The sequence below is a fragment of the Chiloscyllium punctatum genome, chromosome 11 (genome assembly GCF_047496795.1).
Source record: "Chiloscyllium punctatum isolate Juve2018m chromosome 11, sChiPun1.3, whole genome shotgun sequence".
Classification (NCBI taxonomy): Eukaryota; Metazoa; Chordata; class Chondrichthyes; order Orectolobiformes; family Hemiscylliidae; genus Chiloscyllium; species Chiloscyllium punctatum.
In genome coordinates, this window is record NC_092749.1 from 96317186 (window position 1) to 96334039 (window position 16854).

The 16854-nt window shown below is 45.7% G+C and overlaps 1 protein-coding gene across 6 annotated transcripts in view; it reads left to right on the forward strand.

Moving 5' to 3' along the window:
* The first annotated feature begins 4458 nt into the window (after positions 1 to 4458).
* Positions 4459 to 16854, forward strand: part of stxbp5a (syntaxin binding protein 5a (tomosyn)) — a 235196-nt gene continuing 222800 nt past the window's right edge. For 2 of the 6 annotated variants that reach the window (XM_072581322.1, XM_072581325.1), the window contains exons 1-2: positions 4461 to 4912; positions 9798 to 9895. In XM_072581322.1, coding sequence (XP_072437423.1) covers positions 4769 to 4912; positions 9798 to 9895 — 242 coding nt within the window. In that variant the 5' untranslated portion in view covers positions 4461 to 4768. Of the gene's footprint in view, positions 4913 to 9797; positions 9896 to 16854 lie in introns of all 6 variants that reach the window. The other 4 variants (XM_072581320.1, XM_072581321.1, XM_072581324.1 and 1 more) reach the window with 4 other exon arrangements.

Sequence of the window (16854 nt, forward strand, 5' to 3'; positions counted from 1 at the left end):
TCAAATCAAAACAAGTCAAACATATTGCTTCAAGAAACTCTCCTGCAGTATCTAACAAATCCCCACAACCCAATCCGAGTCCCTGGAACTAAGGGTGTCCCAATTAATATAGGGGAAGTTAAAATCATCCATCACAACAACCCTGTTATGCAGTCATAAAGCAGGGAAATGGACCTTTTGGTCCAACTCATCCAAGTTGAACAAACGTCCCAATCTGACCCAGTTCTGTTTGCCAGTACTTGGCCCATATCCCCCTAAACTCTTCCGATTCAAATACTGATTTAGAGCTACCTCCACTATTTCCTCTGGCTCTCATTCCATCCTCTGTGTGAAAAAATTACCCCTCAGGTCCTTTTTAAATCTTTCCCCTCTCACCTTAAATCTGTGCCCAATGGTTTTGGACTTGAATGCCAGATCATTGTTATTGGCCCAGATTTTGCAAAGATATGGTGAGATTTTGCCAGAGAATCCATGCATGTCAGGTAATTGGTTATCTCTACCCATCAATTAAACCTGTTTACTTCCAGTACCAGCTTTGAACTACCATTTATCAGGGTCTCAATAGATTTTGTCGGACCATTGCCTAAAACCTAGAGAGGGAATTACAGCAGCAAATATAGTGGAAAAGTTGGTTCAATTTTGTTGCAGATATGAATTACTCAAAGAATTACAATTAAAGTTCATATTTATATTGATCACAAATACTCAAAGAAATAATGAATAGTTTGGGAATAAAACAAGTTGTCTCTACAACTTTATCATCTGCAATCTCAAGGAGCATTGGAAAGGCAGTATCAAACTTGGAAGACCATGATTAGAGATTATTGTCAGGAATGTTCTAATGATGATGTTATAACTCACTTGGGAATGTGTGCTGATACTCAAGCCCCACTATCATGAGATCTTCACAAAAATTATCGATTTATCCAAAGTACACAAAGTCCCCAGTTAATCTGTCTGGTTGAATTCGGTCAACAAAATATACTGACCAACTTCCTGTATGTACAAGAACTACTATTTATTACAAATAAGAACATTCTAACCAGAGGTAAATAGTGATGAATTATCAATCAGTGACTGTCCTAGTTAAGACTTCTATACACACATACAGACTGACACATAGGGGAAAAAAAGGGTATTATTTGGTGGAGGAGAAAATACTAGGGAAATCATACTGTTCAATACCACCAGTCTGAAGGCTCAGATGAGATGTGGACGGCATGGTGGCACAATGGTTAGCACTGCTGCCTCACAGCGCCAGAGACCCGGGTTCAATTCCCACCTCAGGCGACTCTCTGTGTGGAGTTTGCACATTCTCCCCGTGTCTGTGTGGGTTTCCTCCGGGTGCTCCGGTTTCCTCCCACACTCCAAAGATGTGCAGGTCAGGTGAATTGGCCATGCTAAATTGCCCGTAGTGTTAGGTAAAGGGGTAGATGTAGGGGTATGGGTGGGTTGCGCTTCGGCGGGGCGGTGTGGACTTGTTGGGCCGAAGGGCCTGTTTCCACACTGTAAGTAATCTAAATAAGATGTTCCTTTTTCTTCACAAGACTTTCTGTTCTCTGAAGTCCTTCCTTCAAATTAGTTCACTTATTTTGTGGTAGGCATAGGGTAATTGGTAAACTAATTGTAAAGTCTTTGAGTTATTGGGTGAAAGGCAACAGCCTATAGCAATTGGCTTTCTTCAGGCTTCAGTTACTTACTGCAAAGATAATCAGACCCTACTTCTTCCAGTCTGGACACCTTATACCATTGTATTGTTTACACGTATCAGCTATTCAGCTGACCAGTATCCAATCAGAAAGCTTTCGTCAGGCTCTTAGCCTTTGGCATCAAAAACTGGTCATAATTGCAGAAAATAATCAGTACAATGTTGCCCAACAAATCTCACTCTGCACACTCCTCCTAGTGCTGTGCCATCTTATCTCATCTCCCCTGCAATGTTTGTAAAACAACAGTGTAAACACAACTCACAATGAGTTCCAGTAATTTGCTTTTAAACATGCAGCATTTTCTTTCCTACTTCTTGGTTTCAAAACAGTCCTTTTCCTAGTTTAGTCTACAAGATACAAAAAAAGTCCTTACAATTGGTAAGGACTTAGTATTGTATGCCTTATTATTGTATGCCATTAAGCATACTCCTGGTGACTCTGCAGGATTTTGATTGATATATGGACGATATGTGAAAGATATATTGATGCATGGAGAAGACCACTTACACTGATTAAATAGGAATTTATAAATCAAAGCTCAGAGACTACACTTCCAACTCATGTTTCCACTTTCAGAAATAAACTAGCTGAAGTGTATGAGTTCACCAAAAAAAACTTGTAAAGTGTTTGACAAACAAATAAAACTACAAATAAACAGGCTAAGAGTCAGAATTTTTTGCTGGAAACAAAATGTTAGTTTTATTACTGGTCTCCAAGAACAATTAAAAAGCAAAGTTCATTGGACTTTTCTCAATTAAAAAGAAATGCAGTGATATGAATGATGTCGTAAGTATTCCACAAAGGAGGAAAATTTTGAGTGTGACACATTAATATGTCAAAGAGATATAATGACAGGGAGGATAGTCAGAAAGTGTAATTAAAGTTTTGGCGTGGAAATGTATCATTGGTTCTTTACTTTTGCTGAGCTAAATTTCTGGAACTCCCTCCCTTATAGCACTGTGGGTGTAACTGCACTTGAAAGACTGTAAAAGTTCAAACAAGTGGCTCACCACCAACTTCTCAAGACCAATTAGATATTGTCTTCAATGGTGACCTTGATTGTCTGTAATATTGCTGTTATCAGTTAGATCAGCATCAACAGGAACAGCTGAATTATGAGATCTAATGCTTGTATTAATGTGGCGTTGCTACTAGTTCAGGACTCCCTAGTAATTGTTGTGGTTCTGTTCGCCGAGCTGGGAATTTGTCTTGCAAACGTTTCTCCACTGTCTAGGTGACATCCTCAGTGCTTGGGAGCCTCCTGTGAAGCACAGGAGAAAACAGCACAGAAGCGCTTCACAGGAGGCTCCCAAGCACTGAGGATGTCACCTAGACAGGGGACGAAACGTTTGCAAGACAAATTCCCAGCTCGGCGAACAGAACCACAACAACGAGCACCCGAGCTACAAATCTTCTACCAAACTTTGAACTCCCTAGTAATATTCACACTATTTTAATAATGCTGTTCCTGTTAATGCTGGTGTTTCTGTTGTTCTAACTGGCCTTATTAAGTTTTGCAGTTCATTTGAAAATAATGCACTATTAGTAGTGCTGTTGTTGCTATTAACACAAGTATTACTGTTGCTGCAGCTCTTATTAACTCTTTTAGCAATTTCTATTAGTTCTGTTATTCTGATTTAAACTGGTTATTTCTATCAGTTCTATTTGCACATTAAATCTATATTAATGTAATAACAACTGGAATATATATTGCATCTTTAACATAGCTGACAGTAGCATTATCAAAGAAAATTTCACACCAAAGCACATGAAGAGATATAAAGATATGAAGTTGATTTTAAGAAGCTCGCTAAGGGAGAAGAAAGCACTAGAGAGATTTAAGGAGGGAATGTCGGAGCTTACAGCCTAGACAACTGAAGGCATGACCATTAATTATTAAAATCAGGAACGTAAAGAGCCAAAAACTGAAAAGTGTTGAGCTTTTGGATGGTTACAGGACTGGAGGAGATATAGGGAGCTTTTGGAATGGTTATAGGACTGGAGGAAATATAGTCACAAATTATGGCGCTGGAAAAGCACAGCAAGTCAGGTAGCATCCGCGGAGCAGGAGTGTTGCCATTTCAGGCATAAGCCCTTCATCAGGGAGGTATAGGGAAGAAGTGAGGTAATGGGACAATTTTCGCACGGGGTATTACCAATCCAGTCAGACAATGCAGATCAGTGAGCATGAATGGGTGGTGGGGTAGCAATAATGTTGATAATGAGTTCATTGTAATTTATACATTTGAAAGTGTTGGAATATACTAAAGCCCTCCAGCTGACAAAGTGAGGGCTCCAGAAGCACATGAACAGAGATGGGGTTGGAGAGAGCCGCTTTAAGGGTGTTGAAGTAGGTGCTGCTCGTCTTCCGGCTGGCATTACTATCAGCCCAACTTATCCCATTCATGCTGGCAGGGCTGCTGCTGCGATGAATGCTGGTGGCTGCACCTAAGGCTGGTGCAGCATTTTCTTCCAAGAAAGAAAAATCTACCCAGAGAGGGAAAAAAAAACACGCAACCGCCCTATAATTCATGTCGGTTGCTGCAGTCACCATGGTTCCTCCTGTGAGTATTAGTGCTGCTGAGGAGCATTAATGCTGACTGGGAGTATCAGTGGTGCTGTGCATGTTAATGGCTTGGTGCTGGTGTTAATCCTGTTGCTGCCTCAGGTGCTCGCTGACATCCGGGTGTGTGCGCAGGCGCGGTGCTGCGGTTGGGAGGAGGAGGAGGAGGAGGAGGAGTACGGTTGTGTGGTAGGGGGAGGGGAGACCGGTGGCTGCGTTTCCGTGTCCCGGTGAAGAGAGGGATATTCAGGGAGAGAGAGAGGGAGGGGAAAGGATAGGAAGGAGGTGTGTGAGAGAGAGAGAGGGAGGGGGAAACGGTGGCACGAGCCAGCTGCGAGGCCTGTGTAGCTCAGCCCCTCACACCCACCGACAGAGGGAGAGGGGGCAAACGGCGCTGAGGGAGGGGGGCCCGACCCCGACCTGACCCCTCCCCCCCCCCCCCAACCCCCTCCGACATGTGAGAGGCGGGGGAGAGCAGGCACACAGCGAGGGCACCATGAAGAAGTTCAACATCCGGAAGGTGCTGGACGGCCTGACGGCAGCGGCCGCCGCCTCGTCCTCCTCGTCGCAGCCCTGCCAGCGGCCGCCCGACAGCGACATCGTCGAGACCCTGTGCTCCGAACACTTCCAGCTCTGCAAAGTGAGTGCGGCCCGCGACCCCCCCCCCCCCCCCCCCCCCCCCCCCGGTGGACCGGCCCTTCACCCACCGACCGACCCACCTACCTCGCTCACCGTCCCGGCCAGGGTAACCGGCGGAGGCCGACCTTCCCGGACCCAATCACAGACCCCCCCCCGGGTCCCCGGCTGATTCAGCATTTGAAGGTTTTTTTTGTGTGGGGGAGAGGCGCGTGCGGTCCGCCCTCAGCCGCCGCAACCGTTACCAGTGAGTGATGATGATGTTCGCGGGCACCATCTCACCCTCAGCCCCTCATGACAGCGCGGTTTGTGTGACCGTGACCCCGCTGGGGGTGCCTGCCCCGCCACCCGCCGGTGCTGGCCCAGACACACACTCGCAGCATCACCCTTTCTCCCCCCCCCCCCCCCCAACACACACACCTAAACATCACCCCCCCCCACAACACACACACACCTAAACATCACCCCCCACACACACACACACACCTAAACATCACCCCCCCCACACACACCTAAACATCACCCCCCCAACACACACACCTAAACATCACCCCCCACACACACACACACCTAAACATCACCCCCCCCACACACACACACACCTAAACATCACCCCCACAACACACACACACCTAAACATCACCCCCCCCACACACACCTAAACATCACCCCCACAACACACACACCTAAACATCACCCCCCCCCCCACAACACACACACCTAAACATCACCCCCACAACACACACACCTAAACATCACCCCCACAACACACACACCTAAACATCACCCCCCCCAACACACACACACACACCTAAACACCACCCCCCCAACACACACACCTAAACATCACCCCCCCAACACACACACACACCTAAACATCACCCCCCCAACACACACACACACACCTAAACATCACCCCCCCAACACACCCACACCTAAACATCACCCCCCCAACACACACACCTAAACATCACCCCCACAACACACACACCTAAACATCACCCCCACAACACACACACCTAAACATCACCCCCACAACACACACACCTAAACATCACCCCCCCCAACACACACACACACACCTAAACACCACCCCCCCAACACACACACCTAAACATCACCCCCCCAACACACACACACACCTAAACATCACCCCCCCAACACACACACACACACCTAAACATCACCCCCCCAACACACCCACACCTAAACATCACCCCCCCAACACACACACACCTAAACATCACCCCCCAACACACACACCTAAACATCACCCCCCAACACACACACACACACCTAAACATCACCCCCCCAACACACACACACACACACCTAAACATCACCCCCCCACACACACACACCTAAACATCACCCCCCCCACACACACACCTAAACATCACCCCCCCAACACACACACACCTAAACATCACCCCCCCACAACACACACACCTAAACATCACCCCCCCCCCCACAACACACACACCTAAACATCACCCCCACAACACACACACCTAAACATCACCCCCACAACACACACACCTAAACATCACCCCCCCCCAACACACACACACACACACCTAAACACCACCCCCCCAACACACACACCTAAACATCACCCCCCCAACACACACACACACACCTAAACATCACCCCCCCAACACACACACACACACCTAAACATCACCCCCCCCAACACACACACACCTAAACATCACCCCCCCCAACACACACACACCTAAACATCACCCCCCAACACACACACCTAAACATCACCCCCCCAACACACACACACACACCTAAACATCACCCCCCCAACACACACACACACACACACACACCTAAACATCACCCCCCCACACACACACACCTAAACATCACCCCCCCCACACACACACCTAAACATCACCCCCCCAACACACACACACCTAAACATCACCCCCCCAACACACACACACCTAAACATCACCCCCCCCACACACACACACCTAAACATCACCCCCCCCACACACACACACCTAAACATCACCCCCCACACACACACACCCCTAAACATCACCCCCCACACACACACACCCCTAAACATCACCCCCCCACACACACACACCTAAACATCACCCCCCCCCAACACACACACCTAAACATCACCCCCCCAACACACACACACCTAAACATCACCTCCCCCACACACACCCCTAAACATCGCCCCCCCCACACACACACACCTAAACATCACCCCCCCCCAACACACACACCCCTAAACATCACCCCCCCCCAACACACACACACCTAAACATCACCCCCCCAACACACACACACCTAAACATCACCCCCCCACACACACACCTAAACATCACCCCCCCAACACACACACACCTAAACATCACCCCCCCAACACACACACACACACCTAAACATCACCCCCCAACACACACACACACACACCTAAACATCACCCCCCCAACACACACACACACACCTAAACATCACCCCCCCAACACACACACACCTAAACATCACCCCCCCAACACACACACACACACCTAAACATCACCCCCCCAACACACACACACACACACACACACACACACACACACACACACACACACACACACCTAAACATCACCCCCCCAACACACACACACACACACACCTAAACATCACCCCCCCAACACACACACACACCTAAACATCACCCCCCCAACACACACACACACACCTAAACATCACCCCCCCAACACACACACACACACACCTAAACATCACCCCCCCAACACACACACACACACACCTAAACATCACCCCCCCCAACACACACACACACCTAAACATCACCCCCCCAACACACACACACACCTAAACATCACCCCCCCAACACACACACACACCTAAACATCACCCCACCAACACACACACACACACACACACACCTAAACATCACCCCCCCAACACACACACACACACCCACCTAAACATCACCCCCCCCCAACACAGACACACACACACACACACACACACACACACACACACACCTAAACATCACCCCCCCCAACACACACACACCTAAACATCACCCCCCCAACGCACACACCCACCTAAACATCACCCCCCGCTCACACACACACACACCCACCTAAACATCACCCCCCCCCCTCACACACACACACACACACCCACCTAAACAACACGCCCCCACACACACACACACCCACACCCACCTAAACATCACCCCCCCACACACACCCACCACGCACACTCCTGATGAAGGGCTTTTGCCCAAAACGTCGATTTCGCTGCTCGTTGGATGCTGCCTGAACTGCTGTGCTCTTCCAGCACCACTAATCCACTCCACTCTTCCCCCCCCCCCCCCCCCCAACCAACACCCACCTAAGCATCACCCTCTTACACCCACCCACCTAAACACCCCCCCCCCCCCCCCCCGAGGGAGTGGTAGAGTCAGAATCATTGGCGACCTTTAAGTGGCATTTGGATAGGTACATGGATGGGTGCTTAATCTAGGATAGAAGTGCGGCACAACATCGTGGGCCGAAGGGCCTGTTCTGTGCTGTATTGTTCTATGTTCTAACACCCACCTAAACATCACCTCCCCCCAACACCCACCTAAACAACACCCACCTAAACGTCACCCCACCACATACATATCCACATAAACCTCACTCCACACCCCCCCCCCAAGTTCTCACCCACACAAACCTCTCTGCCCCCACCCCAACCTAAACATCTCCCCCAAGCACACCCCAACCACACTCCTCGCCCCCCCCCCCCACGTACACATCACCACCCCCCCCACACGCACCCAGGTAAACGTCACCGCCCCCCCACCACCCCCCCCATCCCCACGTAAACGTCACCCCCTGTGCACACACCTACATAAACCACACGCCCCCATGCTTCACCCCCCCCACACACCAACATAAACTTTGTCCGTTTCCACCCCACCGTTCCTCCCCCTTCTCTTCCCCCCCCCCACCGTTCCTCCCCCTTCTCTCTCCCCCCCACCGTTCCTCCCCCATCTCTTCTCTCCCCCCCCCGCTTCCATAACGGCCCTCCACTTCTCTCCCCCCACCTGACACGTCCCTTCTCTCCCCTTCATTCCCCCGTGATGTCGCTTCTTTCACCCCTGTCCCTTCTCAAACCCTCCTCCCCTCCCCCCCCCCCCCATCCTGCAACATCCCTCCCGTCCCCAACAGACGCCACACCTCCCCTGTGGTTCCCCTGCCCGCCCCCAGTCACACCCTCCCTGGCCCCTCTTGCCTGCCTCCAACATACCCCTCTCCCTCCCTCCACCAACAACATATCCCCTGATGTTGCACTCGCTTCACCCCGCCTGAGCCCCGCTCACTCCATCCCCGTGCCCCCAATGCCCTGGGGTCAGACAGGGTGGCGACACCCTGTCTGACCCCAGTATCCCACTTGCTCCACCCCCTGCCCTGCTCTCTCTGCCCCCTCCACCCCCCAGTGCTCCACTGTCTGCACCCTCTTGGCCCCCTTCTCTCCATTCCCAATGTCTCTTCGCTCCTCCCCCCTCCCCCCTCCCAAATTAGTGCCAGCCTTCTTGCTGAATCCAGTCTTTGAGTTTGTGCAAGCTTTGGATTTTTTCACTCTGATCCTATTGAAATTATTTCTATTTGCACCCATGCCCCACCTCTGCTCCCACACCTCTCATCTTTATTCCCTCCCCAAATTGCTGTCCAGTCCCCAACTGAACTCTCTGTATTCATGCCTGGTAAAACCCAAATCCCTCCTGTTTAATTCTCAATTTAGTCCTGTTTATTTCCAGTTCTATCCTGGATTGTGTTTCTCTGTCGTCTGTTAATCTCCATTTTCTCCCGATTGTATTTGGGTTATTTTGCTCCTACTTGTGGTGTCAGACGGTTCGTCATGGATTTCCATATCAGCCTTCAGCCATGGCTTTCGATCCAGTGCAGAAAATCCTGGCAATTGGAACTCAGTCGGGATCTTTGCGACTGTATCCTTTAACAGCTGTCAGAGAAACATTGCTGAGCTTCAGGTGCTTCATGTAGTGCCCTTGGTACTTTGTTTTATCCACTGAAAGAGCTGGCAACGCATTCTGTGTCCCCTTGCCTCTTTGGCACAGTGATGACATTGAATGGTGCATGGACCATTGACATGCTACGTTTCTCCTGTTACAGCAATGAAGACATACAGGAGAAATCCTTTTTTGCTTGTCAGTCAATGGAGGTAATGCCTTGCCAGAAATCCTTTTTTGCTTGTCAGTCAATGGAGGTAATGCCTTGCCATTTGGCTTGTCATTGTATCTGTTTGTCATTTCTGTGTTCATCTGTTGTGTAGCAATTAGTCTACGACTTACCCCTTGTATTTATTATGGATTCCAGTTGTCAGACTTTAAGCTGTGTGGCCTGTCTTTTGTCAGTTACATATTGTGCATATACAAGCTTTGGTAGTTCAGTTTTGGTTGGTCATATCTATCTATGACTGACTCTATACAGCTGCCCCCCTCTGTGTATCATGTGCAATGTACCTTGTTATATTTTGCAACTGTGTGTGCATTGCAGCATGCTTTGTTTGCCGTATCTTTTATATAAAAAAACAGAATGGCAAAAGATTGCACCTGTGACTGCAGTATTTATTCACAATCTTCTATAGTGTAGTTTCACATAATAGAACTCAAATATTACACTATTGATGTATTTGCATTTACAGCATGGGCTGGCTAGTGGAATGTTGTAGTGAACTCAGGAATTGTTTTTCTTTCAAAGTAAATTTTTGGGATTATTGAAATCTTAGGGCAGCTTGAATTCATTTTGTTTGGCTGGCTGATTCTGGTTGCTTGTCATAAAATGTCATTCATCACACAGTTCTATTATTAAAATAGGAAAGCATCAGTTTGTGAATTTCTTGTGTAGTTAAATGGGAACTAGGGATGTGTGTGTCTGTGGTGATGAATAGTCATCAAGAAGCCTCTTTATTGCTACCTATGTTCTAATTTATACCAAGCCTCATTCATTCATCAATTCTATTCTTGATTAACTTGAATTTTGAAAATGATCATCCTGTGCCCCAATCTATTCATGGGCGTGCCCCAATCCATTCATGGGCTTGTCCCTTCTATCCTTGTAACTGCCTTGAGTGCTATAAACTTGAGGTTTGTGCCCTTCCAATTCTGGATCTCTGATTTACATTATGCTATCATTGACTATTGCCCAGTGGCCAAGAGCTGATATTTTGGAACTCTGTCCATAAAACCTTCTGCTTCCATCTGCTTCTCCACTTTTCTCTCCCAATTTGAAATTCTTCTTAAAATCTACATATATGGCCATGCTTTTTGAATGCCTGTCTTTCATTCTTTTGAATGCCTCCGTGACCATTTTGTTCAGTAATCCTGAAATGGTTTAGGATGTTTTACTTCCTGCTGTTCCCATCGTTAACATCAAAACACCAGATGACATGTTAATGATGCTAACTCTCTTATCACCACTTGTTTCAACACTCCACTGTCTTCACAAATCTTCTCCAAGATCTCAAACTCCACTGTTTCTAAATTATCTGACATCCAAAATTGTTTGAAAAGCAGTTTTCTCCTGTTAGATATTGAGATGACCAGAGCTGTTGTATTTGGTCCCTGCACAAACTTGGTTCCCTAGCCATTGATTCCCCCCAACTCCCTATCAGCAGAAGCAGACTATTCACAACCATGATGAAATATTTAATCTTGAGATTAGCTGTGAGCTATTGCCAAGATTACCTAATTCCAGCTCTGAAACAATGTCCAACCAGGCCTCAGTTGATATCCTTATTATTGCCTTTTTGATGTTTCGTTTTCTGTCCTTCATCGTCTTGATATTATCCAAAGCTGCCTGTATCCAAACTCCCATCAAGTCCCATTCACCTGTGAGCAAGTGTATTCTTGATTTTCATTAGTTTCCATTTTAAATATTTTATCCATGTCTTCAGGTTCCTCCATGGTCCTGTCCTGATTTCTCTCTCATCTCCTTCAGCTTCACAACATTTAGTGATATCTAATCCTTATGAATCTGCTTCTTGAGCATCCCGATTTTTAAAAAATTACTTCTCTGGTAGAAGCTGTTCCTTTGGTTGATTGGCCCTGTTCTCTAATTTCTTCCTTAAACTGCACCATTTCTTTGCCTTTTTCTTCCTTTTAAGACACTTCTTAAAACCCACAGGTTTGACCAAGCTTTGAGTCAGCTTTCCCTTTTTGACTTTGACACCAAATTTTTGACAATGCTGTTATAGAGTCATAGAGATGTACAAGTATTCTGAGACATTTCACTACAGTAAAGTCATATGCCAGTTGCTATTAAACGGACTACATAAATGAATTGGCCGTTACTGAACTGTCAGTTCTGGTGTCCTAATGTGTTGACCAAAGTTTAGCGATGACACTGAGCATCATAGTTCTATGTGCGATCAATACCCGGACCGTTAGAATTTTTTTCTGAATATCTTTTGTAATTGAAAAATCCATATCTTAGATCTTATCCTTTTTAATACTTAAAGCTGAAGCCAACCACATCCATATGATTCAACTCCAAACAACAAAAAGAAATCAGTTAATTTTTATCTGATGTTTTTTCTAAGAGCACCCATTATCTGTATATATTTTTTAAAGTAATTTATTCTTCAAAATTACTCCTTAAGCAAATTATTCATTCAAATCTACTTGAAATTACACTCTGTTTCTTTTGTTTTTCTTTTCCTAATGCTTAGCTCCAAAATGGTTCCACACCACTAATTTTGTTTGCTAAATAATGTAACCTTGCTCAATTTAATTTGATTTATTTTTCCATATGCAGTGCAATGCAGAACTTTCTCTCTTCTCCTTCATGACCAATTGACTCTTAATTTCTTTTTGTTTCTCATGCTCTTCATTTTAAATCTGATCCTGCCACTTTGTGAAGTGGCCAAAACAGTTTCACCGTTGTTATTTTATCCTTAAAGGAGATGCTATACATAAAATTAACTGAATTAGTCAGTGGTCTGTTGAGAGCAGCATATGATGTGAAACAAGCTTTTTTTGGCTTGCTTTTCCACCATTTCCTGAAGAGATACGTGCTTTGATTTTTGTTTGATGAAATGGGATTTGATGCCCCTCAATGGACCTTTTCGTGCGTACCAGGGATGGGTGGGGGCTCAGCAGCATTTGGGTTCAGGGCCCATGTGCACTGATTCTGGTTTTTATTAACTCTCACCAAACTGTGAGTTCACTGTTGATTGGACTGGAAGCACTTACACACATTTAGTGTTTAGGATTCTGGAAGCAACGACTTGTGCAGTGGTCTGGAGCGCTGGGGCACTGAATTTTAAAGGCCCTGGGCCTCTGACATGAGTGCACTCAGGTCCCAGATTCACTGGCTTGAGACCCCATAGGTTTGGGATCCAGGGCTCTGGCTTTGCCAGGACATCATTTCAGAGATTGAGAGCGCCTTTGGTATCTTTTGAGGTGGTTTTCCAGAGTGAGCATGGATTTTGAGTGGTGTTCCCCTGCCATCATTTGACCGGTCTGTCTTAAGAGAAAGCAAAACATGCACACTTCACAGCTTATTGGAAGGCAATCATTAACATGCTGGATTCTTTTAAACATGTTATTTAAACTAATTTCATTTCCTTTCTTGGCTAATTCAGCACCATCCTGGTTAGTTATTTGCCACAGATTAGAAAGCTGGCAATCTCTGTGGACATTAAATATTATAAGCCTCTTTTTCTATTTCTGACAATCTACCAAGCTTTCCCAACTTCAAATCTTTCTATTTTAAGAACAGTGTTGGAATCACATTAAGAAAAATAAGTTTAATATTGGGATAAAGTGTTAAAACCATCATCTTTTAGGATTTTGAAACTGAGGGGCGGAGTGAAGCAAAATTATGTAAATTGAAATAATATTCACATACTAAAAGTACAGATATGTTTGAAATGACTTTGATATATTGGGTGATTTGGCTGTGGTGGCTGGATAAATAATAACCTCTATATAAATGAAAGAATTCCACATTGTACCAGTTGGCCAGCATGTGGTTTTGTTTTTATAACATTCCTTTTACTATTATAACTAGTGTTTTCCTCACCACTTTAATACTCCTTTACCTGCCCATCCCTCTTTGTTTCACATCCCAAAAGTAAGAGGCGAGTGCATTCTTATGATTTTATGATTTGGATATGGCTGCTGGGAGATGTACTTGCAGGTCTATCTATCTTCGTTTCTTTCTCTCCCTCTGAAGCTCTCCCTTTGCTTCCATCTCCTCATTTTCCCCCTCACCATCACCAACAACACCGTCGCAGCTCCTATATGTTGTGAGGACAGGGGTTGCACCTACTTCCCATCAGTCTGTTGAGGATGTCAACCTGCAATGGAACAGGTAGTTGGAGTGGATCAAACCACCTTGAATGGGTAGTGTGCCATGTGCTACCTAGGACTTGCAATCAAACCTCTACAATCAAATGGCCTACTTGACATCATTGTGAATGTCAGCAAATAAAAGCTTGTTATTCCTTGCTACTTTGACCTTCTCATCTATAAACCTGGACTGTGGAGACCCTGTTTTGTTCAACCTTGGACTGAGATTCAAATGCCAAATCCTGTTCATCACCGAGACCATACAACACATTTCTGCAGCTCTGCCAACTGAAATTGTTAGAACAGTTATTTGTGGCTTTTTCACCTCCAGTTTCTCTTGCTGAAATTCTGTTAAGCACCATTTGAGTTTTATACTTTAAAAATGCCTCATGATTGAGAGTCATTGTAGGAAGTCCCTCCAGTTGTGACATTTCTGGGCAGCCATGTGCTGTAAAGTTGTAATTGTTGAAAAGACTGGAATGGGTAAGTGTTAAGGCCACTGCTGTATGTTACTTAGCAATTGAAGTCTTGAAGAGTAGCTGAAAGGTAGGTTGGCTGATTTCAGCTGGAAGATAAAACAGTGGAACCTCAACTCCCCTGCTCTGGGTGTCTAGATTATTCTCCATCCTTTTGAAGGAAGTGAGTAGAATTTTAGATGGATAGATGTTTGCACCACTGAAGGAGGCCATTCATTCATTTGTATTTGTGTCATCTTTCTGCTACAATGTGTGCATGCAAGAGAGGGTTTGCATGAGTGAGAGAGTAGTAAGTGTGTGTGTGTGTGTGTGTATAGAGTGCAATGGGGTCACCTGAAGTGTGACATGAATGCAAGATCCTGGTTGATGCCATCCTCATGGGTATCGAACTTAGCTAAGTTCTCTCATTGCCTGCAGGTTCTGCATTTTTTTTTGAGCAAAGTAGAATGTATCTGCAAATACAAATTCACCCCATAAACTTGCGTTTGCGCGTACAGGAGAGAGACAGTGAGTGTACATGTGTGTGCAGGGTTCTTAATGCATTCACATACACCCCTACACTCACCCATGCACGCACCCTCTCACAGGGTCTCTCAAGATTAGATTAGATTACTTACTGTGGAAACTAACAAGTCCACACCGACCTTCTGAAGAGCAACCCACCCAGACCCATTCCCCTATATTTACCCCTACACCTAACACTATGGGCAATTTAGCACCTAACCTGCACATCTTTTGGACTGTGGGAGGAAACCGGAGCACCCAGAGGAAACTCATGTAGACATGGGGAGAATGTGCAAACTCCACACAGACAGTTGCCTGAGGCAGGAATTGAACCAGGGTCTCTGGCGCTGTGAGGCAACAGTGCTAACCACTGTGCCACCATGTCGCCCCTATAACCCATCACACTCACTCCAAGCTGCAGGCAGTCAATCCATGTAATACTTTGTAAATTTCATTTTGGAAATAGAGCCAGTCTGACTCAAGATTGGGGTATAGACAGACTCTGACCTCACACCTTTAATGCATTGTCTGAGCTGCGATGTCACCTTTTGTTATAAAACCTTAAGTTATCTTAAGAATGTGACTTAAAAGTAGTTTGGGGATTTACATGTTAAAGAACCAAAACCAGCAAACCTATTCTGAAAGGTGAAAGACTTAACCTAGGTTTGTTCAATATATCTTTTCAGCTGCAGACACTGTAATCTGTGGCAATGTATTCTGTGGCGTATGGTCCTGCTTCACAGCTACTTGATGAAGAAGTAGCGCTTCAAAAGCTAGTGCTTCCATATAAACCTGTTGGACTATAACCTGGTGTTGTGATTTTTAACTTTGTCCGCCCCAGTCCAACCCCAGCTCCTCCAAATCAGTCCAAATCTAATCTCAGTCTTGGCCTGTCCCAAAACACACTTTTTTTTCCTGCTTTAAATATTCACAGAAAATATGCTCAGGCCTCTCTCTCAGCCACACTCTGGAAACCATTTTGTGCTCTTAATTTATTGCAGAAATAAATTTTTCTTAACCTCTCCTTGCTCTTGTAGTGACTAATTAGTGGCTGTCCAGCTAATCAAATAACTACTGTACTTTTTAGGAGTGAAATCAAGTTATTAAGGAAAATGGATTGAACAGAGCACAGTGAACAGATGTTAATGTGAAGGAAGAAAATGAAACCTTATTTAAGTTGGAAGCGAAGAGTTCTGTAATTAGCTTCTGATCCAGTGGGTATTTCTGGATGGATGAATTACAATGGGTCAATGGCTTTTCTTGTCTGTAATTGTTATGCAGAAAGTGACGCATCTTGAATTAGATAAGTAGGGGTTGAAGAATAATAGGAGGAAGAGAATTTAAAGTGGTAATAAATCCTGGGATGGAGGACTAAAGCATATGAGATAATACTGGATTAGTGGTGCTGGAAGAGCACAGCAGTTCAGGCAGCATCCAACGAGCAGCGAAATCGACGTTTCGGGCAAAAGCCCTTCTGATGAAGGGCTTTTGCCCGAAACGTCAATTTCGCTGCTCGTTGGATGCTGCCTGAACTGCTGTGCTCTTCCAGCACCACTAATCCAGTATTTGGTTTTCAGCATCTGCAGTCATTGTTTTTACCTATGAGACAATACT